Below are 27882 nucleotides of genomic sequence, written 5' to 3'. Positions count from 1 at the left end.
TATTCAATGTCTTTCGAATATTCTAATTACGTTATAATCGAAGGATTACGATTAGCTTCGAAAGAAAGGAGATAAACGATCTTTTACCTTCTCATAATGGGAAATAAAATCTAGAAAGAGAAGGAACAAGCAGCTTAGCCTTGTATTCTATTGTTCATTGCATCGTGAATTCTTAAGAAGGATAGTGTATCTGCAGCTTACGCATTATTGCAAGAGTAATCGGAGGATCGACAATTGCAAGAGAAATCGAGGCAATTTTATTTTTCTTCTTTTCTTTCAAAGCTTTCTTCTTTTCAAATTGTTGACAAATTACTTCTTTGTTTCTATGTATTTTCGTTTGATGAAATACATGGAATTTTCATTTTTAAAGTGAATATAAACTTGAAATCTTTCTTATTTTTCTTATGAAACGAGCATAGTTTATAATTTACGATTATATAACCAAAAGATTGACGCGTATTTTTCAAATAACCATATTTCTTACATCGAATTATACAATTTAAGACTTTCGAATGAATTTTTGCAAGTCTGACCTTGAAATTTAACAAAAAGGCCATGTATAATCGTATAACAATACTATAATGACTGATGAGATAATTAATCAGTGATATAACAATTAAAATAATTATATAGGAAAAACTGAAATTTGTTTACTTTTATTTTTGAATGGAAAAATATTGAATGTGATGAAATGTAGTTTAACGCTACATAAAGTTTGTCAAAAAGTTATTATTAATGTTATTATTAAGTTAGTATTAATGAAAAATAAAAAACAATACATTCACTTATCAAATAAAATAAAATAAATAAAAAGACAAACATAACAAAGGTAAGGTCAAAAAAGTTTCCGTGCGTATAACTTTATTAATCATAATATTTTTAATTAATGATCTTTACTTTAATTACCTCTTGTAATCTTTTTGGTATCGTGTCACCTAATTTTTCAATCATTACGTGGGGTATTATTTCATTCGAATAAAATTTTGGATTTTAATTCTTCTTTGTTTTTAATATTATATATATATATTTTTTTAATATGATTCCATAGATGTTCCATAGGGTGGGTGATCGAGGGGATGTATGAAGTTGCTTCGGAACATTATATAATGTTCATTCCTCTATTTTTTTTTTGCAGTATATTTTAAATCGTTATCTTGTTGAAGGATAAACCTTTTTAGATTTAATTTCATTGCACTACTACTTAAATTTTCTTGCAGAATATTAAGGTAGACATTTTCATTCATAATTTCATTAATAAATGTTAAATTTCCAGTCCACGCTGCGCTCACCCCCAAACCATCACGCAACTACCTCTATGTTTAATCGTTGGATGTAAATTTTTACGTTCGTATATTTGGTTTTCTTCAGACTTTAGTGTATCCGTCTGAAGTAAAAATATTAAATATACGTTCATCACTGGATATAACCCTATTTCAGAAGTTTTTATCTTTGTTAATATGCGAATTTGCAATTTCCAAGCATTTACGTTTATTAGTTGCACTTATGAAATGTTTTCTTCTGCACGGCCATTATAATCAGCTTTCCTAAGTAAATTTCGAACAGTTTCAGGTACCACTGTAATATTGTAGTCAGTTTCAATCATATCAGCCAATTTTGGAGCACTTGCACATGGATTACATATTATTGTTCGCAAAATAGCACGTTTATAATGTGCTTCTAATTTTTAAAATCTTCCTGTTCGTCGTCGATTTTGCAATGATCAAGTTTTATTATATCTATCAAGAATGTACTGTACAGAAGTGTGATTTCTTTACAATTTGGGCAAATTTTCTTAATATTGCACCTTCTTTTTTTAATTTTACAATTAACTCGCGAATTACTATCGGTATTCCCATTTTCAGGAAAAATATTGTCGTGTATGATCTTTTCTCTTTCCTGGTAGACAAGAAACTAACTTGTACTTGACTTTGGAGCACTGTCTCAGTCTTGTTTGTAAACATTCTGCTGAATTCTTGGTATTACATTGTTAAATTCAGCCTTGTACGAAGACTTTTCTGATTTTTGTTATGTTTATCTTTTTCTTCATTTTACTTGTTGATAAATAAATATAGTTTTTTTTTTTCATTAATAATAAATGTTATGTAACTAAATATATTGAAGTAAAAATTATCATCGATTCACGATTGGAGAGAAACAAAGTTAAGAAAATTTTAATACGGTGTGCAGAGATTTTTTTGACAAACTGTATATCATATATACTCCTTTTACATATATTTCTTTTATATATTTCGATCATCGATCTAACAATAAGAATGAATCGAGCGAGTGAGCGAGCGAGCATACACCTTGCATGAAATTTCTTCTCGTTCAATGTCATCCTCGTACTGCTCCCTCCATGATGGTGGTGTGTGTACTCTCTATAAATAATTCATTCTTGCATACCGCATCATCATTTTTGTTCTCCTACTGATGATTCTTTACCATCCACTATATGCATTTCTGTGTTTCTTTTAGATGAATTATCTTCATTGTTAGTAATTAATGATATATAATTGTAATATTACAATAATTGTAAACACAAATATTTTTAAGATTACTTTAAAATTCATCCATATTTTTAGTATAGATGATAATGGTTGTAAAAAGTACAGTTTTATTGGAAAATAATAGCACGTTAAGTGAACAAAACCTTTTCATTCACAAAAAGAATCCATTCGTATTCTGAAATATAGCGAGCAGTCACGTGATTTCAATCGAAGCGCCAATTTTTTAAATAATTACATATTAGTGATATCTAGAGATCAATCGTTCTATATCTCTCTCTAACTATACTGTAAACGAGTATTATCACGATTCATTGACGTTTTACTTATAGGCACTTGTGAATCATGATACAGGACGCGTTCATGTTTAACTGCTAGTTGCGACCGTTCGTTGAGAAAGAGCATATGTGTACACGTACGAGGGGCACACCTCGTGTCATTTTTGTGATGGTTTCAAAGCTAGCGGATCGTAGCCACCATTTTTTTAATTTTATTTTTATTTTTTATTTTTTTTTTATTTCGTCTACATTCGCTTGAATCAACTCGCATAATTATTAATGTTTTAAAACATGTTGATTTCTAATCTTACTGTCCATTTTACTATACTTATTGATAATATGATTTTTGTATGTTCATTGAAAATATTCCATGATTTGTCGAAACATGATCAGGACAATGTTTTTTCTGGTCGATCAAAAGTCTCGATAGCCATTACAGAGAGCCTACTCGAATGAACAGAAAACTACCGCAACGTCGTAAATGCTGGCGATTAGTAAATTGGAATGTCAGAAATACCGGTACGCTGAGAATACTAGTGAGAAAGAGATAGGAGAAGGAGGTGGGCCTTGCCAAGGCACCTATGGACATTCTCTCTCGTTCGTGTACATGTGTGCGTGTTAACATGAGAGAGGGGGGATATAGAAAAATATGTTACACTGTATAGTTACATCATCGTCGTTCGTTTTTAGGAATAATGTCATTAATTCTTATCGAAATAATTCCTTTTTACAATTTCTATTAGGCAACAAGACACTTTTAATCAAATTGTACCTTTGATTAATAATTAAAAATCTAATCGAATTATTATAACTTTATTTATGCAATAATTATTTCTAAAGAAAATTTGATTCTTTCGAAATTCGCGGTTCGATATCATGTTATCACGTGACAACTCTGCCATATTTCCAAAATCACTCGGCGCGTGATTATACGAAAATAAAATTTTATTTTTGATAAAATAAATCAATACCAATTATAAGATAAAAACAAGGCTTGAAATCGCAGACGCCGAATTTATATTATTTACATTTGATTTTTATTATTATTTTATATATATATATATAATAGTTTTTCAAGATGTAAAAAATTATGTTTGTCCATGACATCGACAACTTTTTCCGGATCACCTACGCACAGCTGCTTTATATAGTAACACCTCCGCAGAGTTATTATACTTTTCCCGAAGAAAATTGAAATCAAATGACGATGAGGGAAATTCGTGAAGGTTATGATGCACGTGCGACTTTCTCCATAACAACGAACGAAATTATAGGATTGTTGTTCCTAACGTTTGGAATGTGTTTCATGACGTGAGAACTATGCGATGAGATGATTTTTTTTTTTTTTATATATATATAACATTAGGTAATTTTTATAACATATTTTGGGAAAAAATTAAAAACAAAGAGTATTTAACATTGACAATTTTGAAGAAAAAATTCTAATAAAATTCAAGGAAAAAAGAACAAGGACAAAAAATATATAAATATCATGAACTGCATTCGTATTTATACAAATCATTATGAATTCTCAACGTAGCTGCACGGTGAAAAGTGAAACTCGTCTGACCAAAACGCAAATGGCAAACGCGAATGAGCCAATAAGAATGAACGAACAAACGTACTTGAAATTTCTGAAGAATAATAATGCATAGAATCATGCAGAGAAGTGTCGGTAGATCGGTATCGATGATTTACTTCATATCTAGCAATAATTACGGTCGTAACACTCGACGTACATTTTTCTCGTCATCGTACCGATGTCTTATCTCACTTTCTTATCAATAGTCACATACAATCGTTTCTTCTTCTTTCTCTTATACTTAAGAATATTATTTGTGAAACTTTTTTTTAAGTCGGCTCAAAATTTCCCCCATTTTGACATAGGCAAACTACGTGACAGATTCGCTCGCTATATTTAAAAATGTGGAGATGTAAAAGTTTTGTCCTTTTAAAACAATATTATTTTTATTTAAAATTATACTTTTTCAAATTATGTAAAATAAAATAAAAAAAAAAGCTAAAGATGATAGTAAATTGCTTACCAAAAGATAATAATAAAAATAAAAGGAATTCAAAGCCACAAATTTAAAAAATTTTTATTTTTTTATTTTTTCGATATGGTTAAATCGATTAATTTTCATGATCGGATGACTGTGAACGTAAAAAAGAAGTTTATTCCCCATGAGATATCTGGCACGTGTAGGAGAACATGGGAAAGGAAAAAGAAGTAACGTAGCGAGACTTTTTTCCTTCTCCTCTTTCTCTTCTTTTTCTTGAAGAGGGAGGGAGAGGGGGAGAGAGAGAGAGAGAGAGAGAGAGAGAGAGAGAGAGAGAGAAACGGTATGTAACGATCGTTCTGCATTACGATGCGCATCCTCGCATACGTACGTGCGCGATTCTAAATACGCAATCGCGTAAAGACGTGTGCGCCATGCATTCTAACGTGACACGATCCATGGGATTAGCATCACAGCCTCCGATTTGCGTGGAAAATTACTTACGATTAGATATATATCTATATATCGGATATCATATTTTAATATTATTAGATGGGGGAAATTATCTTTTTCAAAATTATATATTTATATATATATATAAATTTATGTATATATATATATATATATATATATATATATATATATATATATTGAAAAATATTCGAAAAAGATCGAGATATTTTATATCGAGCCACAAACGTGCGCGTGCGATGGCGCCAGTATCGAAATATCGATAAGTTCGCGTTCATGGTCACGTGACAAACTATGAGAAATATATACGGTAAAGTTTGAAAAGATTTGGCGGGAAAAATGATTGAAGATGCGGTATCTCGTCGAAGATATTTTTATAGAACTCTTCTTATTCATCTTTTTCTTCTTTTTAATCTTTTTTTTTTTCGATTTAAAAAAGATATAGTTTGTTCTTTGTGAAGCCAAGGATAGGATATAAGAAGAAGAAGTGATGAGGCACAGAAATCTCAGGGATTCCGGAGAGAGGAGAAGGCACTCCTTCTTTCCTTAACTAGCGTGTCCCTCTTGCAGCCGGTTTTCGCTCTTCTGTGCTTCGAGACTAGCTGCGTCAGGACCGTATTTCCTTTTTATTTATTTACTTATTTTTTATTTATATATATATGTATACTTTTTTGTTTATTCTTCTTTTTCTTTCTTTTGTATGTCAGCATCGGTCGAAGAGGTCATTATTGAGGCGATAAATAAAACGATTTCTTTTATTTATTTATTTATTTATTTATTTTTTAGAAAGAAATATTGAAATTTAATAGTTTATTTTGTTTCAATTATAGGAGGGCGACCTTGATTCTTCTTTTGAAATCGTTCTCATAAAATTTTTCATGAAATTTTAATTCTTTGTCGAATATAAACGAGATTTTCGTATAAATAGAAATATTTAATACATACATTAAGTACATATAACATTAAATCTCTGCCTGTCTTTATTTAACGTAGAGGTTATTTCGGAATAAAGTAGTAGGTATTAAAAATTCATAGTTTCTTCGTTTCGGACAATATTTCAGAATCAGAATAAATTCGATTTTTGGACAGTTTTGTCCGTTTACTGATGTATACACAATTATTTTCAAATAAAATTGTACTTTTTAAAAGTCAGTTTTATAAATGAAAAAGTATTTGTTTTAATTATATTTTAATAAAACTTAATTTTTTCTCTTCTAAAAGATTATTTTTCAATACATTTTTCTTTTTTTATTTACTTTTTTTGTAACGAAACAACTTAATTTAATTAAATCTTCATCCTTTTCGTTGTAGTCGTTAAGTTAGTAAGCGAGTATGTTCTTGGGTGCCTGATATTTATAGAGATTCGGCGCGATGCGTGGGCGGGGCAAGTTCGCAAGAGTACACTCTTTTCTTTCTTTCTCTTAGATATTTACATTGGTACTTGAATGAGAAAAGAGGGGGGGGGGGGGAGAAAGAAACAAAAAAGTACAACTTTTACATATCGAGCGCGCGCGCGCGTGTGACATGTAGATAGACATAATAAAGAAAAATCAATGTATATGATGTCAAGCAATAATACTACAATATTAGGATATATAAACATAGGGTGAGGTGAAAAGTTCGTAGCTGACTTTTAGAAATAATCTTTTTCGAGATTTTATAGTATAATTTTGTTCTTTTTTCAGATTGTACAAGTCTACAAAATCTTGGAAAAGAATAATTTATCTTTAAAATCGTTTAGAAACTTTTCAATTCACTCTATAGAATTAAAAATATTACGATCTATCGATTTATCTATTTATATAAAAATATTGTAAATATAAACTAAACGTTATACTAAAAAAGATTTCAATTTTATTTTTTTCTCTTTCTTTTCTTTTTTTTTCTATTTTCTTTTTTCACATTTTCAGCGAACTTATATACATATATACAAACACCGCGCGCGCGCGCATGTATGTATATGTATAGGTATATATAAAAAGAGGCACGATAAAATTCTTTGAACATGATACCTAGCTTTGTGACAGAGGAAGCATGGTTGGAGAAAGGGTTGAAAAGGTTCCTTGACACGATACATGTAACTCTGTGGCGATACGGTACGTTGCATCTCTCTCTAGCTTTGTAGAAAGCGATTCGTTGTAATCATATAAGCAACGAAGCCCGTTGTCTTTTCTTTAAGCAAACTTATCGGGTTTTGTCTTAGAGTCTGAGTTGTTCTCTTTACTTTTTCGAATCGTGTTAAGGACATTGACAATCGAATCAATTCAAATCATACACACACACACACATATCCGGAAGAAATACGTAGGATCTTTTTTATTACGATCATTTTCTCAATTTGCATGATCGCAATGTATTTCTTGTGATTATGGTCAGTCTGAAATAAAAAATAACGACGCAGTCTTTCTTGGTTACTATCTACACCTTATTTAACGTTTCATGTGTTGTTGTCGCTCACGCGCGTGTGTGCACGTATGTATATACACTTGTTGTTTATTCTCAACGTCAGTACAGATGTAAAGATACGTAGCTAGTCTTGCGTAAGAAGTCAAGTGTACGATACTTTTTTTTTTCTTTTCATTTCTGTTTTTATTATTTTGGTTCATTTTAAGATTCGAGAAGTATACTTTCAATACGTCATTTTAAATTACTATATATTGTTTTCTTTTTATTTGATTTATTATTTTTTTGGTGCATTTGCATGTGTGCGCGTCCGTCTGAGATATTTAATTCAGTCGATAATGTAGGAAGTTTTAATAAATGCTATCGTAAAACATTTTATTACAATTAAAATGATAATAGTATTAATAGAGTAATTAAAAATATAAGTAGTGATTTATAAAAAATAAATAGGATAGAGGCAAATCAATATTATTACATTAATCAAAAAATAATGTCAATATTTTTTGATTAAACAAGTTATGAATTAAACAGAGAATTATTTGTTTATATATAAAATATTGTAAATTTCGAAACTATCGTATTAATTAATACAACAAACCCCAATTTTCACTCCAATTATAATTTATATTTTGTTTCATCTGAAACGATATAATGTCGTGTTCTAGATACAACGAATAGCTCGAAATAACACCTACGTTCGTTCATTTTTATCAACGACTGCATCCTCCAGAGATATCGAAGTTGAGATTATTTTGAGGTTCACTTTATTAAATCTTTCGCGCGCGCGCACAAATACACACAATATCATTTTCATGTTAAAACAACTTTAATGACAAATCACTAACTGTGAATGATTCACGCGAGAATTACGATTAAAAAAGTATACGAAAAGATGATTCATTGGTGCATGTATGTATGTATATATAGATATGAAATGATCACGTAGCCTTCGAGATAACGAGTGTACGACCCCGTCTCAGGAAAAAATGATTTCGAGTAGCGATGGAGTTTGACGAGGGTACTCCATACTTCGAGGACAGGGTTGTTTCGTTTATTTGTATCAGGGTGTATAATACGTATTTTGAGAATGAATATAAATAGTTTAATTAATTAACCCTTTACGATATAATCCAATCAAGTTGAAAGATGTCAAATCCCAAATTATGTCCAAAAAACGTATATCTTCGTGTTTACTTAAAATTTGTGTAGTTATTTAAGAATAAATAAAAGTTATTTAGTTTAAAAATATATTTATAGAGATTAGAATTCAATAATTAGAACACATCGATGCGTTATAAAAATTATTTCTTGTGAAAATGTAATTTGTAGAGTCAAACGTATCATTGCGTTTAAATTCAGTACGAGAGAAACAGTAGGACAAAACGTAGATTCTTGATGGAAATTTCTTAGACTTAACTGCCTAGCCTGTCTTTTACCTCATCCTCGAATTATATTCTTGCACCATTGATGGAATGATTTGCTAAGAGATTTGCGTCATCCATTTTGATCGAGCTTTCGTCGAACAGAATGAGACAGCTCGCTATATTTTATCATACCCCTCTCTCTCCATCTTTTAAGATAATAATAATAAGAATAATAATAATAATAATAGAAATAAATAGAATCTTTTATTTTGTTTGGGAACCCTTTGTCCTTTGATACGTACCTGTCATGTTGCAAGCGTCTTACCACAATAATACCAACTGAAATATTTCACTCGACCATTGGTAGGATTTGTGAGTCGATTATATTTCTTGACCCGGGACAGCATTCTTAAGTATTCGACTAAACGTTTAGGTAATTTTTAACCTTCATCAATTCTCTTAATTAGATTATATCAATTAGATTTTTCAAAAATAATTGTAGGTACGATCGCGTATATATATTAATTTATAAAATTAAAAGGAAAATAGAATTTTCAAAGTTTGGATTGAAATTAGATCGATAAAGAGAATGAAAAGATTGAATTCGGCCGATAAAAAGGATCAGAAAAAGTTTCAATTCGATCGATTACATTTTTTGTAGTGAAAATCAAATAAAATTCATTCTTTTTATTCGATTTGTTAATCTATAGAGATGGAAAATAAAAAATTTTATTTAAAACGATAGATCAAGATAAGAAAGAATCGAATCTTTCGATTCAGTCGATAAAAAGAATCAAGTTTCAATTCTATCGATAAAAAGAAGAAAGTTTAAATATTTCAATCACGAACATTTGTTACTAAAAAAAAAAATATTTGTTGTTTACAAAAAAAGACAAGCGTGTTCTCCAAACAATCGGATTCGAACGTAAAAGGGTGTAAATATAAATCGTTTCGCGTCGAATGCGATTCAATTTATCTTTGATTACGCTCTCTGCGCACTTGTGCGGAGACGTCGGAGTCGATTTACGAGCTGCTATTAAAAGCTTCGAGAGGAAGCATCTGTTTATGCTTGGTGAAAAGAAAGCATTCAAATTCCGACATCATCTCGTAAAGATGACTCGATGAAAGTTCGTAGACAACAAATTTCTTTCTTTCTTGTTTTTCCTCTGGATCTTTTGAATCCCATAAATTTGATAACGAATCATAGAAATCCAAAAGAAGAAAAAGAAGACATCTCATAATTAAAATCCCTATGATATAATTACGAGCTTTTGAAAATTTTTGAAAATAATTATTTATTAAAAAAAGGAATAAAAATAGTCAATTAGTTGACAATTTAATTATTTAAAAAAATAAAAATATACAATCATATGTCTTTCGTAAAGCTTTCACAAAGCATGATCGTTTCTTTTCTTTTTCTTCTTTCCTACGTTTATTTAGCAAGGATGGTCGTATGTACTTAGAGGGAGAGAGGGAGAGAAAGAGTGAATGAGTGAATGAGTGAGTGAGTGACTGAGTGGATGAGTAAGCTTAGTGTGTTTGTAACGAAAAATTTGCTTCTTCAAATGAAGTTACTATGGTTTCGCATTTTAGTGGATACTCGTTAATTCTCTCTCTCTCTCCCTCTCTCTCTCTCTCTCTCTCTCTCTCTCTCTCTCCTCCTCTCCCTCTCTTTTATATGAAGAAAAAGGGTGAATTAGAGGGATGGAAGAGAGATCCCATCGTCATCTTTTCTTTTCGTGCCAACGTTTTCGATGCTCCTCGTATAACACGTATTTCTCTCTCTCTCTCTCTCTCTCTCTCTCTCTCTCTCTCACTCTCTCTCACTCTCTCTCTCACTCTCTCACTCTTTCCATCGAAGTACATTGGTATAAAGAAATGCAGGATCGATAGGGCGGAGGGTGGAGCACCCCAACACAATTTCATGACTCATAATGCACACTTCGTTCGAACCCGTAAGCTTTCTTTCTCTCTCTCTCTCTCTCTCTCTCTCTCTCTCTATGTATGTATGTATGTGTGTATGCGCGTATGTTTTATCCTTGGCTCGTCTATTGTCTTCGCACGCCTTCCACCGTGTTATTTTTATTACGAAATTACATAGCCATGATTCGAATATCTGACGATCGTACTCTCTCATTAACCATTCAGTAAGTTCAATTAGAATTTTTGGCAGGGAAATTTATATATGATGATTTATTTATTTTTATTTCTATTTTTATTTTTTAATTGATATTATTCATTTGTAAAGGTAGGAAACAGGAATTTAAATTGAATTTATTTTTTATCAATCGAAAAAATCGAAATTTATATTCGATCAATAACAAAATATTAGTTTCAATTCGATCGGTAAAAGTAATTACAGTTTTAGTTCGATCGATAACAAAAAAATTACAATTTGAGTTCGATTAATTAAAACCAAATGTAATGAATTTCTTTGTTTATTTATATTATTAATTTATAGAAATAAAAGATATCAAAATTTAGGTTGAAAATTTGATATGAATAAGTCGAATATATTCGATTGAATTAATAATTAAACTAATGAGATTAAAATAAATCAAAGAAAAATAAAAAATTGAAGAGAATATAATTTCAAATATTTTGATATCGAGCGAAAATTAATAGATAAACATCCTAAACAACTTTTCATTTATTTCTCCAAAAATAGTTATTATTCCTCGAGTAGAAAAATCCGAGGAGTGTAAAGTAGCAGGTTTTGTTTCGGGTTTCTCTCTCTTTCTTTCATGTTCTTTTTCTCTCTTTTGACTTATCTATACATCTATCTTTTTTTAAAGAAAAAAAATAGACTCAAGGACAGTTTTCGTGATGTCAAAAGAATCAAAATTTCGACTCGGTCGATATATCAAAAAAGTTGAGAAATTAAATACCTAAAGTGACTGAAATTTTAGCAACCAATTTCCTTTTCAGATAATACAAGAATTTAGAATTTTATCTTATTCTATCTCTCTGTTTCTCTTTCTATTTATCTATATGTATATCTGATTCCAAAGAAGGACAGACTCAAGAACGGCCTTTGTGCCGTTTCAGAAGGTTAGATCAACGTGCAAGTGCATCGTTTCCCGAAAAGGTCGAACCAGAGTGACTCATCATAGAATAAAGAAAGACAGACAGATCGAGCGAGAGAGAGAGAGAGAGAGAGAGAGAGAGAGAGAGAGAGAGAGAGAGAGAGAGAGAGAGAGAATATATACACATTCGAGGCCGCGCAGGCGGTGCGTTTTCCACGTATCGACCTGCGGGACAGCAGAAACGGCAGGGATTGGTCGGGCAAAGGGCCGCTTTACGCCCGTTCACCCGGACTTTTCTCGTTAGAAATCGATTAGTGACTAGAGGAAGACCCCATTTTTTTTTATTGTCAACCATCTTTCTTTCTTTTCTTTTTTACTCCATCGGTGAAAGATCATTTTTCGAATTAACCTGGAAAGTTTTTAATCTCCTTATTACAATTTATATGATAGAAAAAAAATATATATCTCATGGTTATCAAGTTATTAGAAAGTTGAAAAGTTAAAAAATGAAATGTTATATATACCACTTTCTTTCGAATTTATTGCGCATAGTGTAATTGATCACGGAAGTCTACTACACCTATCTATCTCTTTCTCTCTTTCTTTTTCTGTGTAGTTTTGTATAGCTGCATAGGAGTCGTGAAACGTGTATGTGTGTGTGTGCGCGCGCGTGCAGGGTGCTTCGGTTTACACTGACACTTGTAATATCTTCATTGTTTTGAATGATACGATAAAATATCAAATATTTGATTAAAAATAAACAATATTCTGATTGATATAAAATATTTTTTTATTTTTTATTTATATATTTCCGAGCCCGCGTATAGAGAGAAAGAGAGAGATTAATTATTATTTTTAGCTGGCACACCCTGTATACATATGTACATACATAAAACTAGAATATATGATAAGTAAGATATAAATATCATTTTTAATTACGATTGACTGTCCTAATATCCACTATGACGCTCCCCCAAAAAATTACTAATTTAAAAAAGATTATGTTTGTATTGTAATATCGATCATGTTAATTGAGAAAGAAAGTTAGAGAATACGTAGAAATGATGATTCAAGACTCTTAAACGACTATTATGTACTATTCGTCGTTAGAAATGAAAGTAACGTGTTTTAAATATTAGCACACATGGAAAGAAACACACACACATATGTATATACATATTTAGAAACAACACGATCAGTTTCTGCAGCAACTAGTTAATACATACTTACATATACACATACATATATACATATATAGAAGAATGGTACCGTTTTGTCCTTAATCCGCAACTAGCGTAAACGTAGAAAGATACTATATCGTCCTTGAACGATCGAGCTCGCATTCTCCATTTCTTGTTTTGTCGTCCAAGTCCTTCAAACTTTCTCATTAGAAAATGGATAAAAATTAATCATTGTTATGCTATTAATTAATGAAATATATCGTTACAATTATTCCATCAATTAATTAGTGAATTGTTCATTCATTGAGGGAAGTTTACGTATTTCATTCAAAAACAAATTGTTAGGTTATCCGAATAGAATTTATTGAAACGTTTAGTGTTGCTTGTATGAATATTTCTCAGAGATTTTAAAAAATAATAAAAAAGAGCTAAAAGTTTTCATTAAGTGCTCGAAGTTTCACTTTTCGTGCCGCGTCGCTAAATATCTTACGAAATTCTTCATTGTGGAGAACGAATGTGGAAAACTTCTTTTGTATGTGTGCAACATGTTTTTTTCTTTGACTTGTTCAATCATCAGAGATTATTCTCTTATTAATATCAGTAATGAGAATATAATCATTTCTTTGAAAAATATTAAAATTTCTTTCAGAATATTTGTTTCTTATCGACTTCTTATAACGCATTAATCATAGTTAAGAATATATATATTTTTGTTAATTATTCCAGGACCAGTTCGACAATCTATCCCATCATACACAAAAAGGGATAGACTTTCTCGAGAGATATGGACATTTTATTCGCGATCGATGTGCCATCGAGGTGGAATATGCAGCCAAGCTCAGGTATCCAATGATCATTTATTTATTTAATTATATCTCAATAATAAGAAGGAAATTTTGTTCGAAGTTAATACATTAATACTTTGAATGAAACATCCTGTATAATAAGTAAGTTTCACGCACCCTACAGAGTTCAGGGACTCCAGTTGTAATGTTGGTAATATTGTATTAAAGGTCCCCTTGTTTGTTCCCTGAATGCCGGTCTATGTAGCGTGTATTACATACTTTTGTTCTCTATCGGGTGTGCTCTCAAGCTTAGTACGTATGTATGCGTGTATGTACTGACTGCTTTTATATGTTACATCTATGAGAATATTTCTATCTGTGTGTGTTGATAGTCTTCGTTTCGTTTTATCGTTATCTCGATGTAGATAAATTGAAAATTCGTCAATAGTAGGCTTTTCTAAAGAGATCATTTACTATTTTAGGATATCTTGGGTTATCATATGATGAATCAGCTGTTAATTTGTTCTGAGAAATATTTCCATGAGAAATTTCTATTTTTCAGAATGTTTGCAAAAGATTATTTTTTCTTTCTTTCTTTCTTTTTTTTTCCTTTTAATCGAAGAGTTGATCTATGATCTTATTGTTTTATTTTTCATTTTTTATTGCATCGTAAAATATTGAAAATTCTGACATTACTTGGTCATTAATCAGTCCTCGCAATATTTATCTGTCTACGTTTATTACATTTTTAAAAACGTACGTTACATGCATGTACACTAATTTGACGTAATCAACTTAAATGTATGATATATATATATCTTTGTATATTTACATAGAATCGTACGTTGATTATATGCCTTTCATTTTTTTCATTTTCATTTCTATATCGATGGAAACGTATCATTTGCGTTTTTTCCAATTATTATTATTATTATTCATACATGATTTACATGATTTTCTCTAAATATTTCTCATTTGTCTAAGATATAAATTTTGTTGAACATTTTTAACATTTAAAGAAATAAATTTACTGACTTTCTATTTATGATTTATTCTTAATCTAATATTTTACATTGTTGTAAACAAGTTCGAGTTTTAATCATTTAAGTACTATAAAATGCAACGATTCTAACTATAACAACTAACATAAAAGCTACTTCATTAAAAGCAAAATGGATTAATCTTAGCATCAAAATATTATAAAGTATTATTTTAATGATACTAAACTGAAATCATAGAACTTAGAATCAGTTAGATTGAAGTCATATATCTAAGTCAATAATATTGTTCCGTTTCTCTTTGCAGACGTCTCGTGAAGAGTTATCAACCGAAGGAACCGAAGAAGAAAGAAGAGGAGGAGGATTATAAGTGAGTACCAGGCAGTCTTAGACACGTAAGAAGACGAGCGTGCTCTCGTGATATTCATGTTATCTCTCTCTCTCTCCCCTCTCCCCCGTCTCTCTCTCTCTCTCTCCCACCCTCTACTCTTTCTTTCTTTCTTTCTTTCTTTCTTTCTTTCCTTCCTTCCTTTCTTTCTTTTTTTCTTTCTTTCTTTCTCTTTTTTTTCTCTTATTGGTTGCTACAGAACCGTTCTTAATGATCGTTTGTACGATGACTGACGTTGTATTGTAAAGAAAACAAAATATTAGGTCGACTTGAAAATTTTTTTATATCGTTCTGAATTAATTTTTTGCTTCCGTAAAGAAATTATTCTAGCAAAATTGAAAGAACAATTATTAATATTAATAGAAACTATATTGTTATAATTAAATATTATAAACATTTATTATTTCTTCTTAAATAAATAGACACAATTACTAAAATTAATATAAAGCAAAAACTGTGTTCAGTCCTATGTAGAAAAAGAAAGATTATTTTGTAATTTAATTTATAATTCAATTTTCCTCTAACTATCTTTATTTTTCATTATAGATATAGTCCATGTCGGGCTTTTAAGATGGAATTAAACGAAGTAAATGACCAAGCTGGCCAGAGGGAGGTCATTGCAGAAAACTTGCAAGCTACCGTTCTGCGGGAATTGAACATACTTGTGAAGGATTTTAAAGAAGATCGTAAAAAGTATTTGCAAGAGGGTATCAGATTGAGGGCGGCTTTGGCTGGACAAATTGGTAATTTGGAACGAGCTAGAAAAGCATATGAGAAGGCTTTTCGTGAAGCGGAAAGAGCTGTTGAAAATTATCAGAGAGCTGATGCTGATTTGAATCTTTCCAGAGCTGAGGTATATAAACGTTGATCATATTTTTTAATAGATAAGAATCATTTTTCTAACATTTTAATACTTGCTTCATGAAAGTTATCAAACATTGCTATAATATCATAACATTTTCGGTATTTATTATAATAGGTAGAAAAGCAGAGGATGAACATGACTCTTAAAACACAACAAAGTGAAGAAGCAAAGACAGAGTACGCCAATCAGTTACAAAAGACAAATGATATGCAGACATTGCATTATCATACGTCCATGCCAGAAGTATTTCAGCATCTGCAGGTATTCTAAAAAATTCCTATCGATTACTAGGAATATTTTGATTAACATTAACAATATGAAAATATATATTAATTATTATCATAAATTAATTATTATTAATAATTTATAATATATGGGTACTCTGATAAATTCCAATCAATTATTAGGAAAATTTGGAATTACATTAAATGTATAAACATGTACAAAAACTAATTAACCATTGAATTTGTTTTCGATATCAATATATATGCTTTGAAATGTAAGATATTAATATTCATTAATTCTATTTTCATAGGAATTAGATGAGAAAAGAATAAAAAACATGCGAAATTATATGATCAAATCAGTCGAAATAGAACGTGCAGTTGCACCAATAATCGCTCAATGTTTGGATGGAATTGAAAAGGCAGCGAATGAAATCAACGAGAAAGAAGATACACTGTTAGTTATAGAACGGTATAAAAGTGGTTTCCAACCACCAGGAGATTTTCCATTTGAAGATCTTTCTGTTGCCAAAACATATGATAGTAACAGTCAATTATCACAACCTGCAATGCAGCCAATACACAATCATCTGACAGTAAAGGGGACTGTATCCGGTGGGAAAATCAAAAAGAGAGTTGGACTTTTTGGAATTTTTAGTAGTAATAAGGTGAATATTTGTTTCTTCTAATTAACACGGTTGATCACTAATTCAAACCTCGTTTCATATATCAATGCAGAATTTATCTCAAAAACGTAAGGGCTATGGGGAATATGATGATGCATGTTGTAAATTCTTTTTTTTTGTTTTCCTTTTTCCTTTATTCTAAATTACGTTATATATATATATATATATATATATATATATATATATATATATATAAGTATGATGTATGTATGTACGTATGTATGTATGTATGATATTATCAAAAAAGAAAAGGTAGCTTGTAAATTTATGATGCACATTGTTATTTTACAGCAAGCATGCTTTTACAATGAATCTTATTCCTTCTAACGAGACAAAAGTACATTCTTCTTTTTCTTTTCTTTTCTTTTCTTTTCTTTTCTTTTCTTTTCTTTTCTTTTCTTTCCTTTTCTTTTCTTTCTTTTTTATAGTGTTATAAAATTTAGATATTTTTTTGCTTTGTTTTTTCTTTTTCATTATGAATATGTACATGATATTCGTTGCATTAACTTTTTGTAAGAGAATGTAACTTCTTTTTCTTCTGTATATTTTATTAATTTGGTGGACGGTTCGATCTGCCTGTGGTCTCTCTTGTTTCCAATCATCCATGGGCTATGAATTTGGATATTATCGTATTTAGTAAGTACACTGTAGATGGCTTGATCGTCCGTCATTTTGCAATCATAACAATTCCTGCACTTGAAAACTGTGATCATGAGTTTGTTTATCATTACGAATGTTTTATTTTGAAGAGTAAAAGTTCAGCGGATTAAGAAATGTTATTAAAAGTATACGAAAGGTACCATTATTTGAATTTTTACTCTACATAATCATTAAAATACTATTTCCCCATTTATATGCTGAATGAAACGCTTTTGGAATTTGTTTCATGCGAACAACAGAAGTTGATCGAGGTGTGCATAGCTTTAAAGGTCTGTCCTTCTCTATACAAAATGACCATTATTTTTTTTAGTTAACATCCTCCTTATATTCATTCCTTTGAAATCATTATATTTCGTAAATAATTTAGTTTCTTTAATTTCACATGTTTTTCTAGTTTCTAGCATTATTAGTGACATATATATATATATATATATATATATATATATATATATATATATATATATATATAATTATAGCTTAATAAAATATGTTCATTTATGTTTTATTAAATAACAGGATTGATGCATAATGTGTTGCATTTGTGACATGCTTTTTTTTCATGTAGTCCTCTATTTCACTTAATAGTTTTGTCATTGAACTTCGGAATTATAGAAATTTGAACATTTCAGAACAACGTGCCTGGTTATGGCGATGGCGCGAAGGAGGATTGTAGCGATTTACCTCCAAATCAACGGAAAAAAAGATTGCAACAAAAACTTGATGAAATTCAGGCTAAGATTCAACAGGAAACTGCAGCAAGAGATGGTTTAATGAAGATGAAAGGTGTCTACGAGCAAAACCCAGCATTAGGCGATCCAATGAGTATAGAAGGCCAATTGAATCAATCTAGTAATAAATTGGACAAACTTGGTGCAGAATTAGCAAAGTTTCAAGGATATTTGGAAGAAGCTATGCGTGCTGGTGTTAGCTTATCCAGGTAGTCGCAGAAGTTCTACCATATGCAGAAATAAAATAAACAAATTTTAATTAAAAATATGATTTTCACTAATTATTTTCTTTTAGTCCAAGTCAAGTGCAACGAAAGCCTACAAGTAATGGCTCGGCAACAAGGCCATTAAGTTCAAGAAGATCCAGTCATTCGGGAGGAGAAGAAAGTCTTTCAAGATCAGCTTCTGATTCTAGTGTTAGTAATGCGAACACAAATCAGCCAGTTCATAAAAAGAGTGCGCCAGGTACTCCTCAACCAAGCCATGGGTAAGTATCTGTAACAAGATTTGTATATCGCAAAGAATTTCAATAATAGTATAGAAAGTAGTAATTTTATTGGAAAACAAAAAAGAAGATTCATTGTAAATTGTGAAAAAGTAGAGAAGAATAGATCTATTTGTCTAGACCAATAGACAAGGTTTTGCTTTACGGTACTGATGCACAGTTCCACGAATAGCCCGGAATCTGGTCTTGGAGAATCAAGAACGTCACTTCCTGGAAGTGGAGGAGAAGAATATTACGTAGATGAGATAGATGCACAACCGCCATTAGGAACCTGTAGAGCGCTTTATCCTTTTGATGGTAGGCATACAATAATGATATTTGAAAGGATTGAAGAGATCAGCATTAAAGAAAAATTCATCATTTTTAGCTACTAGCGAAGGTTCTATACCAATGTACGATGGAGAAGAATTGTATATGATCGAATTAGACCAGGGTGATGGATGGACACGTGTTCGTCGTATCTCTCAACCAATTGAAGGATTTGTACCAACATCATACATAGAGTGTCACCTGTACAATACATAGCCGCTCTTTTTAGGTCATTAAATGAGATACCTAACTTCAAAGCGCAATGATTAATCCAGTGTTATGGTTCAATGCGAAATTTTTGAACTTTAATGCTAAGATTCCTTCAAGTTTACTCGATGAAGTTATGCATTCGAGTGCTAAGCGTTGGCTTAATTATTGGCACTGGGCTTATCAATCTCTTTCTATTCTTAATTAGGAAAGTCTAACTAATCGTCTGATATTGACATGTGCTAATATTTTCAAGTTCGGAGAACTGCCAACGATATGATGATGATGATGGTGATGATGATGATGATATTGATGTAGATGTAGATGACGTTGATGATGAGATGAAAATGATGATAACGAAGACGACGACGACGACGACGAAGACGATGATAATGGTCAAATATGTCCAATGCCATTTGCTCCATTTTTTTTCCATTTCTAAAGAGAACAAAGACCGAACAAAAAAAAAGAAAATTCTGCTTTGTTAACACAACCAAGAAACAAAGCTTCCCATTAAAATATACTTGTGTGAACAGATGAAGTTCTATACAATTTTATGTTTGTATAGTTACGTACAATAAGATTCAATCGCATTGAACTTGAAGCTTCCAAATTACATTTAATCATTCTTGTGTCTATGAGTTTAAAGAAGACGAATGAATCGTCTAATTTGACGGTCACAAATAATAAAAAAAAAAAAGAAATGTGTGCTGTTCCGTTTTAGATAATGCACAAAATAACAGAAATTGTGACTTTACCGAAGAAAGTAAATGTCTTATTACATAGTATTTGGTCCCTTCTTCGTTTCATTTTACATAGAACAAATGTTGTGCGAGTTTGATTTTCTTTTTGTACCAAACTAATTATTAAAGATTTATAGCTGACTATGCTCAGGGACAGACTCTTACAAAAAATGCCAGGAGAATAAGAAGACTGATTTATATTCATATTTTCTTTTTGCATTTCCGTCAATTTTGGATTTCTCTATCTATTTCCTCTCTTATCCTTTTGTACAAAAATACTAATCAATATTAATTTTCTATTCCTTAGAAAAGGATTTTTTATTCCTGTTAAAAGAAAAAAGGAATTGGAAGATTATAAATGTTAATAAATATGTACGACAAAGTCTGAGCCCGGAGCGAGTCTTCTCTTTAAAAAAGCTTTCTTTAGGAAAAAGAAAAAAACTGAGTGTGAATTAGTTAGGGTATAGATTTCTGTACATAATATTCCGTGGAAACGAAAGAGAGAACGAATGGTACATGAGTAAAAAGTGCCAGACGACGAAAAAAGGAGTAACTTCCAATAAAGCTAAAAACTCGAATAATTGAAATGAAGACAGTTTCTATAAATTTTATTAGAAAAATGTTTTCATTTTGATCTAAGCTTGGAAGTAGTTCCTGCTTTCTGCTGCTTGATATAGCAGAAGCCTATATAGAATATCGTCCTATTTCTAAACGTGATTCGAAACACAAACTAATAAAAAAATCACATCGGGTAGTTAATAATATTCTTGCGTATTAATGTATATGTATATATACGCGCGCGCGCGCACACACACACTCACTCACATACACACACATAAATATATTCAATTATTAAAGCGTAGCTTTCGGTATATAATGAAATATGCAAGCACTGAAAATAATGAAAGGTTTTTAACTAAACCTTTCTCTCTCCCTTTTTCCTTCTATTGTCATACACACATACACATACAGCGCCTAATAAAGATTTTGCCCAATTAATTTTTGAACAAAATCTTTTTAGTTATCATATATATATATTTGACGTGTATGTACAATTCCTAGTACGCACGTGTCACGTATTTTTTTCTTCGATATTGCGATTTAACGGAATTATTTATTATCGCAAAACGTTGAAAAAAATGATGATGATGATTATTATTATTATTATTATTATCATTATTATTATTATTATTATTATTATTATTATTATTATTATTATTATTATTATTATTATTATTATTATTATTATTATTATTATCAATTTGTGAGACAGTATTCTTGCGAGAGAGAGAGAGAGAGAGAGAGAGAGAGAGAGAGAGAGAGAGAGAGAGAGAGAATGGATGAGCTGCGAGAGTAAAATTTTTTAAATAATCAATGTTCAATTATTGTTTTAATAATAATAATTATTATCATTATTATTATTATTATTATTATTATTATTATTATTATTATTATTATTATTATTATTATTATTTTGTAATGTATATTTTTTTGTGATTTCATAACGACGAACAAGTATTGTAGATAATTAATTTTGCGACTCATTACACATTTTATTATTATTATTATTATTATTATTATTATTATTATTATCATTATTATTATTATTATTATATTATTTTATTATGTTAATAAGAAAATATATGTAGTAAACCAATATAACTCATTTACACGTGTTGTATATGACTAGCATACGTCTACTACTTGTATGTCGCAAGTTAAAGTGACTCAGATTTCTACATTAAAATATGAGAACATATTACTCACACACAATGTTATATATTGATTATGTTGTAGATTATTAATTTTTATTATTATTATTATTATTATTATTATTATTATTATTATTATTATTATTATTATTATTAGTAGTATTATTATTATTATTGTTCGAAAAATAAACTTCGAAACAGAGAAAAGAAACTTGTGTGAGTACATATGTATGCATATGTATAATGTATGTGTGCTCTGATATGACATATACACACACTTTGATGTCAATAAAGATCAAGGTAGCATCAGATTTCTTTTTTTTATTTTATTTGTTTTCTTTTTATTACATTTATTTATTGATTAAGAGAGTGAAGGAAACAACTAATTTTGTTTTTGTTTTTCTTTCTCCCTCTCTATCTCTCTCTCTCATTTTTTTAAGTACATTATTGCAATGTCCCAGGAATTGTTGACTAGATTAACAATACGTTACGATAGTGTGTTAAATTTACATTTTTGCGTATATGTATATGCACATACATTTACAAATTAATTTCTTTTTTTCTTTTTTATACAATTACAAATATAAATAATCGCAGAGGCGATTTTAACATGTCATTTGTTATTTTCAGATATAATTTTTTTTGCTTATATATATACTATTTAGTTTTATATATATATATATATAAAAGATATATATATATATATATATATATATATATATATATATATAATAAAGATTTGTTATCTTTTTCTTTTATTAAAAGAAAATCAATATTATTGTCAAAGATCGATCAACCGCAACATTGGCAGTTGTACATTGTTAATATAGTCCTGAAATACATAAAATGAAGTAAATAAATAGATTTTACTCTTTTTCATATATCAGAAAAAAATTTGTCAAATAAAAGAAATAATTTTCTTTCTTTTGTGATTTTTTAGCGGTTATCGATTAGAACACATCGAAGAGACATACAAGTAGATAAAAAACTAAGTCTAAGAAAAAATATTACTAAAAAGAGCAATCGGTTTCCCCAATTCGATTAAATGCGAATCGGAAATATTATTGAGATCTCGAATAATGAGATGCAAATAATTGAAAAGTTTAAAATCATCATTTTAAAATAGAAATCGATCAATACTTGTGTGTGTGTCTGTGTGTGTGTGTAAATATATAATACATTCGCTTGCATATTCGCTTACTGTCAGTCAAAATGTATATTATCACTGTACAAAATATTTGTTAAATTCTTAAACTATGCAAGGATTGCGTCTTGCAGTCTTAAACAAATCTCTGCTGAGAACGTTGTGCTGTAAAGCTTATTTGTAAAAAGTGAAAGCTTCCAGCTGGCTCTTTTTTTAACAAAATTAATGTCTCTCTCTTTCTTCTTTCTTCTTTCATCAAACTAAAGTTAGACTGCAGATCAGTTTCAGACCGTCAAATCTTCCCATTCTTCTACTTGCCGTGGAGTTAATTCCACTCTGATACGAGTCAAGGTACTTAGAAGATCATACATTCTTGGTGTTAATGGATTTGCTTGCAAATCTATGTATTCCAATGCTGGTGCATGTTTAATTCTCTCAACATCAACGTCTGAAATATAATAGGAAAGTACTAAACATTGTCTCATGTTTTTATTATAATCTTTATAACTTCTCTCTTGACATAGTTCTCGAATAAGTATATCAATTCATTTACTAACCAAACAATAATTTTTCTAGATTCTTCTTCTGTATCCTGAAGACTTACCGATGATGGAGTTATTATTGGCAAGAAGTCGTTTAAGTTGAGGTATCTGGCAGGTAACAGGTGGCAAAGCGATAAAAGTATTATGCGAAATGTTGAGTCTTTCCAATGCTTGAAGTTCGGCAAGCTCTTCTGGCAGTTTACTCATTTGATTGTGACTTAGATTGAGTTCTAGAAAAAAATATTTGTTAATCGTTAACTTAAAACCTAAGCACATTTATTATTGATACTAACCAGTGATAAGAGAAAATTTCACTGCAAATTTTGGTGGGATCTTTGTTATAACATTACCAGACAAATCGCATCTTTTCAATTCTGTATGTCTCATCAAATGATAAACTGCATCTGGTATTTGCATTAATTGACATTCAGACAAATCTGAAATATAATTAAAAAGAAAAAATTACATATAAAATAAAATTCTATGTTTCTTGGAAAAAGTTAAGCCAGTGTAAGAGCCAATGTATACGTAGAGATCTCATTGAAAATGAATTGACCATCGAATTACGACGGCTTCACGCTTTCTCCTGCTCGATTTTCTTAACCCAAGTACGGAAGAGAGGTACCGTCTGGAATGATTACGAAATAAACGTATTCTAAGTGTAAAACGCATATATCAGTTGCTACACAACTATACCTAAACTTCTCTAACTGGATGGTTGCCATATGGCATTATTCAATGCATCTGTACAAAACTTGTTATTTTTACACAATTCACAGAATTATACATTATGAAAATCCAGCTGAGTATAATTTTAAATATTATATTCATTTATCGTAATTAAATAATAATAATAATTGTCGATCGTTTTATATATATATATATATATATATATATATATATATATAAACAAATCTGAAAAAATAATTCAAACTAGTGTATAAGATATAATTCATACAATTTTCATAAAGCGCGCCACTGCAACTTGTAACGTGAAGTAAGTAACATACAAGTTTAGTTCAACCAGAAGTACGGTATACGTACATGGGAAGCTTTAGCTCGATCCTAATGAAATGTAGAAGAGGTTAGTTAAAACACAAGAAGAAAAAGGAAAAAGAAAATGATAATAAATGTAAAAAAGAATACTGAAATATAGGAAAAAAAATTTCTTTCTCGTACCGAGATTTTCGTTCTCCTGTGCTTCTTCACAACGTAATATCACCTTTGTCACAGCGTTCGCCATTTTGTTTTAGACCGACGATTCAACGAAAAATTCTCGAGTCCGTCCTCGTAGCATGCACTCGTGAGAAACATTTATTTTCGTTAAGATCTCTCGGAAATAAATTCACACGATTCGTTCATCACTTGGCCTTGACAACGCCCGCTTAGAAGAAATCGTTAGTAGATCGAAATTGCGTTTATCGAAGTATACGTTTCGAAAATAAATTATTTTTATTATTACGTTTACTATTAATTTTTTTTTTCTCAAAACAAATCTGTAGACGTGCCTGTATTTTTCTTGTATACAAAAGACAAATAGAGAACAGAAAATTTGTTAAATCAGAATGATTTTCGTACGATAGGATAAGAAGATAGTATGTAAATATGTATATTTACAAGATTCTTCTTTGTTTTTTTACGTTTAAGTTTCATGACGGAATTCGTATTATGGCGCGTTTTCGATTTGAATTTCCCGCAAATTTGTATCATGGCGTTTGGCCTTCCCAAGAGACGATCGTTTAGTTTGTTACTTTTCAAAATACATTTTGCAATGAAATTAAATAATATAAAAGCGTTGCTCATTTAGACATAGCAATAAAATAAAAAAGTAAATAACAATTTCTTTTTATTATCGTATATTCGACAGTGTCGTATAAATTGAGGTTATATGTTACATTCGAAATAAATATCATTGACTCTAAAAAAAATATTAGTAGTCATCTAATATAATCAATCAGTTCATAAATAGAAACTTAGAAGACTTCGAGAAGTCATTGAACGTTAGACACCTACGTAAAATAGATCGTGCGAAAACGTGATGAGATCTTCGTTTAGATCCAACAACAAAACTGTTGTATGCATACACACACACACACACACACACACACACAGTCGTGCATTACATAGAGTATTTTCAATTTTTTATCATAAAATAAAGGCATCATGGCGGCAAGTTACCTTTTATGGTTACGTTTCTATAAAAGGAATACTACCCACACGTGATATCTGTATTTCTCATCGTTTTACGAATGCTTTTGAATTTATAAAATGAAAAATTTTCTTTACAAAAAATTATAGGTGTATAAGAAAGAAGGGATGAAATTAAAAAGGTTACATCGTCCGGCATGCGAGACGTTTGTGTATCTCTATCTCTTTCTAACACACTATTTACTATTCCTAGATCGACCTTTCGAACATAGATCCATAGATTCGATCGTAACTCTCTTTGCAAAAGAAATCTATCTTGTCCTTCTAGAAGAAAATTACTGTCGCAGTGTATTAAAAAAAAGGAAAAAAAAAAAAAGAGAAAGAAGAGAGAGAAAAAAACAAAGACCGGACGACGGTGTTGTGTAATCATCGTTCTGATGTTTATCTTGTCTATTATCTATGCTGTGGTAGCAGCAACACGATTCACCAACGAGCATTTCACTTTTTATTCCGTTCTTCATACATAACTTTAAAAGATGCGTATTTTGAAAAACGCCCGAATTTTCGAAATAATTTGAAATAAAGGAATGTTACGAATACGAAGTCTTATTTATTATTATTATTATTATTTTCATAAATTTTGAAACAAAGAAAGTGATTTGTTAATACGAATTTTTTTTTATAATATGAATTTTGATTATTTTCGAAAGATTCGTCCTGATGTTATGATCAATATAATTTTTACGATTATCTGAAACGATCATTATTTTTTATCGTTGAAATGCATGCATCGATGCTCTCTTGTTATGTTCTTTCTCTTCGCGGGAAAACTTTCGCCGGTAACCGTTTAGAAACTTTACTTGATATGTAATCTAGCTGAACACATATATAACTACATATGTGTATATATAAGTGTGTAAAACAGAAAAAGATCAACGAACACATATTTATTTTTTGTCTGAAGAAACCATTGACATTTTTATAACGCAATGACAGATGAAAGATTAGATTCTTCGTGCGTCGCAAGAAAAAATGATATATGGCGAATAAAGAGGGGTAAAGAGAAGGAGATGAGGTGTATGAATCACAGGACGCGTAGATCTTAGTTTGTCTGTGTTACTAATGGTACGGCATTGATCAGGGTTCCTGATCTATTCAGATTTACAGATAAGGTAAAGACAACATATGTATGAACACATATAGAAATAAACTTTACCTTTGTGTTTTCTTTCTATTTTTTTTTTTTTTTTTTTTTTCTAAACAAAAAAGCAGGAAATGGAGTTATTGTATAGTTATATATGTATTATATATATTTGTAATACTATACATATTATAATTAATAAACAAATTGATTTGAATGCAACGTGCTTATTTAAATTATACACACACAGAATATATATATATAGAAATACACAGAATATATATATATATAAAAGTTAATGATCACATTATGAATGTTTAATTAAATTTGAAGATTTTTTTTGGATACGAATTAAAACATTTACGCTAAATTTAAAAATAGAAAATATTAAAAAAAAAAAAAAGAAGTAATAAGACACATTATATTGTATTGTCCTATATATGAAGTTAATCATGTTATCTTATCGATTTATTTGATGATTGATGATTCAAAGATAGATTATTCTTTTGAAAGCATTATTCTTAAAAATTTTTTGATCAATGTAATCGATCAATTATAATTTTTTTTTAAATGAATCAGTGTGCAAGATGCGTTACAAGTTATAAATTACTAGTTGTAATAATGTAAATACGCGTGTTTTTAGTCATGCTGATTATGATTAGCTATGATGATTTTTTTGTGTTTTTTTTTTCTTTTTTGAACATACCTAAATTACAATTGTCTTGAGCTTCCTCGCATCGCGAAACTACCCTAATAATCGCTCGACCCGCCAATTGAACGCAAACAGCCATGGCGACGTTCCTTTCTCCTTGCTCTTGAGGAATCTGTTGTACCTCTTCGGCATTATACGCTGGTGGTCTCATCTTTTTC

General features: G+C 30.1%; 2 protein-coding genes across 12 annotated transcripts in view; one reads left to right on the top strand and one right to left on the bottom strand.

Annotated features, from left to right (window-relative positions):
• LOC127070013 (formin-binding protein 1-like) overlaps positions 1–24905 on the top strand; it is a 27610-nt gene extending 2705 nt beyond the window's left edge. For 3 of the 10 annotated variants that reach the window (XM_051007778.1, XM_051007787.1, XM_051007786.1), the window contains exons 2-11: positions 13954–14069; positions 15318–15380; positions 15945–16251; positions 16378–16524; positions 16799–17155; positions 18073–18102; positions 18463–18773; positions 18857–19048; positions 19227–19363; positions 19434–20370. In XM_051007778.1, the coding sequence (XP_050863735.1) occupies positions 13954–14069; positions 15318–15380; positions 15945–16251; positions 16378–16524; positions 16799–17155; positions 18073–18102; positions 18463–18773; positions 18857–19048; positions 19227–19363; positions 19434–19591 (1818 nt within the window). In that variant the 3' untranslated portion in view covers positions 19592–20370. Of the gene's footprint in view, positions 1–13953; positions 14070–15317; positions 15381–15944; positions 16252–16377; positions 16525–16798; positions 17156–18072; positions 18103–18462; positions 18774–18856; positions 19053–19226; positions 19364–19433; positions 20371–23757 lie in introns of those variants that run through there. The other 7 variants (XM_051007780.1, XM_051007779.1, XM_051007781.1 and 4 more) reach the window with 7 other exon arrangements.
• On the bottom strand, positions 21707–27882 carry LOC127070018 (leucine-rich repeat-containing protein 20). 2 transcript variants are annotated; one of them, XM_051007795.1, is made up of 4 exons: positions 27719–27882; positions 24017–24160; positions 23786–23953; positions 21707–23629 (listed from the first exon to the last, which is right to left on the bottom strand). In XM_051007795.1, exons 1-4 carry the CDS (start codon positions 27873–27875, stop codon positions 23466–23468), a joined length of 633 nt encoding a protein of 210 aa, XP_050863752.1. In that variant the 5' UTR covers positions 27876–27882; the 3' UTR covers positions 21707–23465. The 2 variants fall into 2 exon arrangements, with proteins under 2 accessions (XP_050863752.1, XP_050863754.1); XM_051007797.1 differs by lacking the exon at positions 27719–27882 and adding an exon at positions 24903–25031.

Source organism: Vespula vulgaris, chromosome 17, assembly GCF_905475345.1.
Source record: "Vespula vulgaris chromosome 17, iyVesVulg1.1, whole genome shotgun sequence".
In the NCBI taxonomy this organism is placed as follows: domain Eukaryota; kingdom Metazoa; phylum Arthropoda; class Insecta; order Hymenoptera; family Vespidae; genus Vespula; species Vespula vulgaris.
This window is presented reverse-complemented; position numbering and strand designations above follow the sequence as displayed.

Coding starts and splice junctions, on each gene's coding strand:
- LOC127070018 (XM_051007795.1), bottom strand. CDS start 27,875: ATGAGACCACCAGCGTATAATGCCGAAGAGGTACAACAGATTCCTCAA. Junction 23,954..24,016: donor GAAATTTTCTCTTATCACTG/GTTAGTATCAAT, acceptor ATTTTTTTCTAG/AACTCAATCTAAGTCACAAT. Junction 23,630..23,785: donor CAATAATAACTCCATCATCG/GTAAGTCTTCAG, acceptor ATTATATTTCAG/ACGTTGATGTTGAGAGAATT.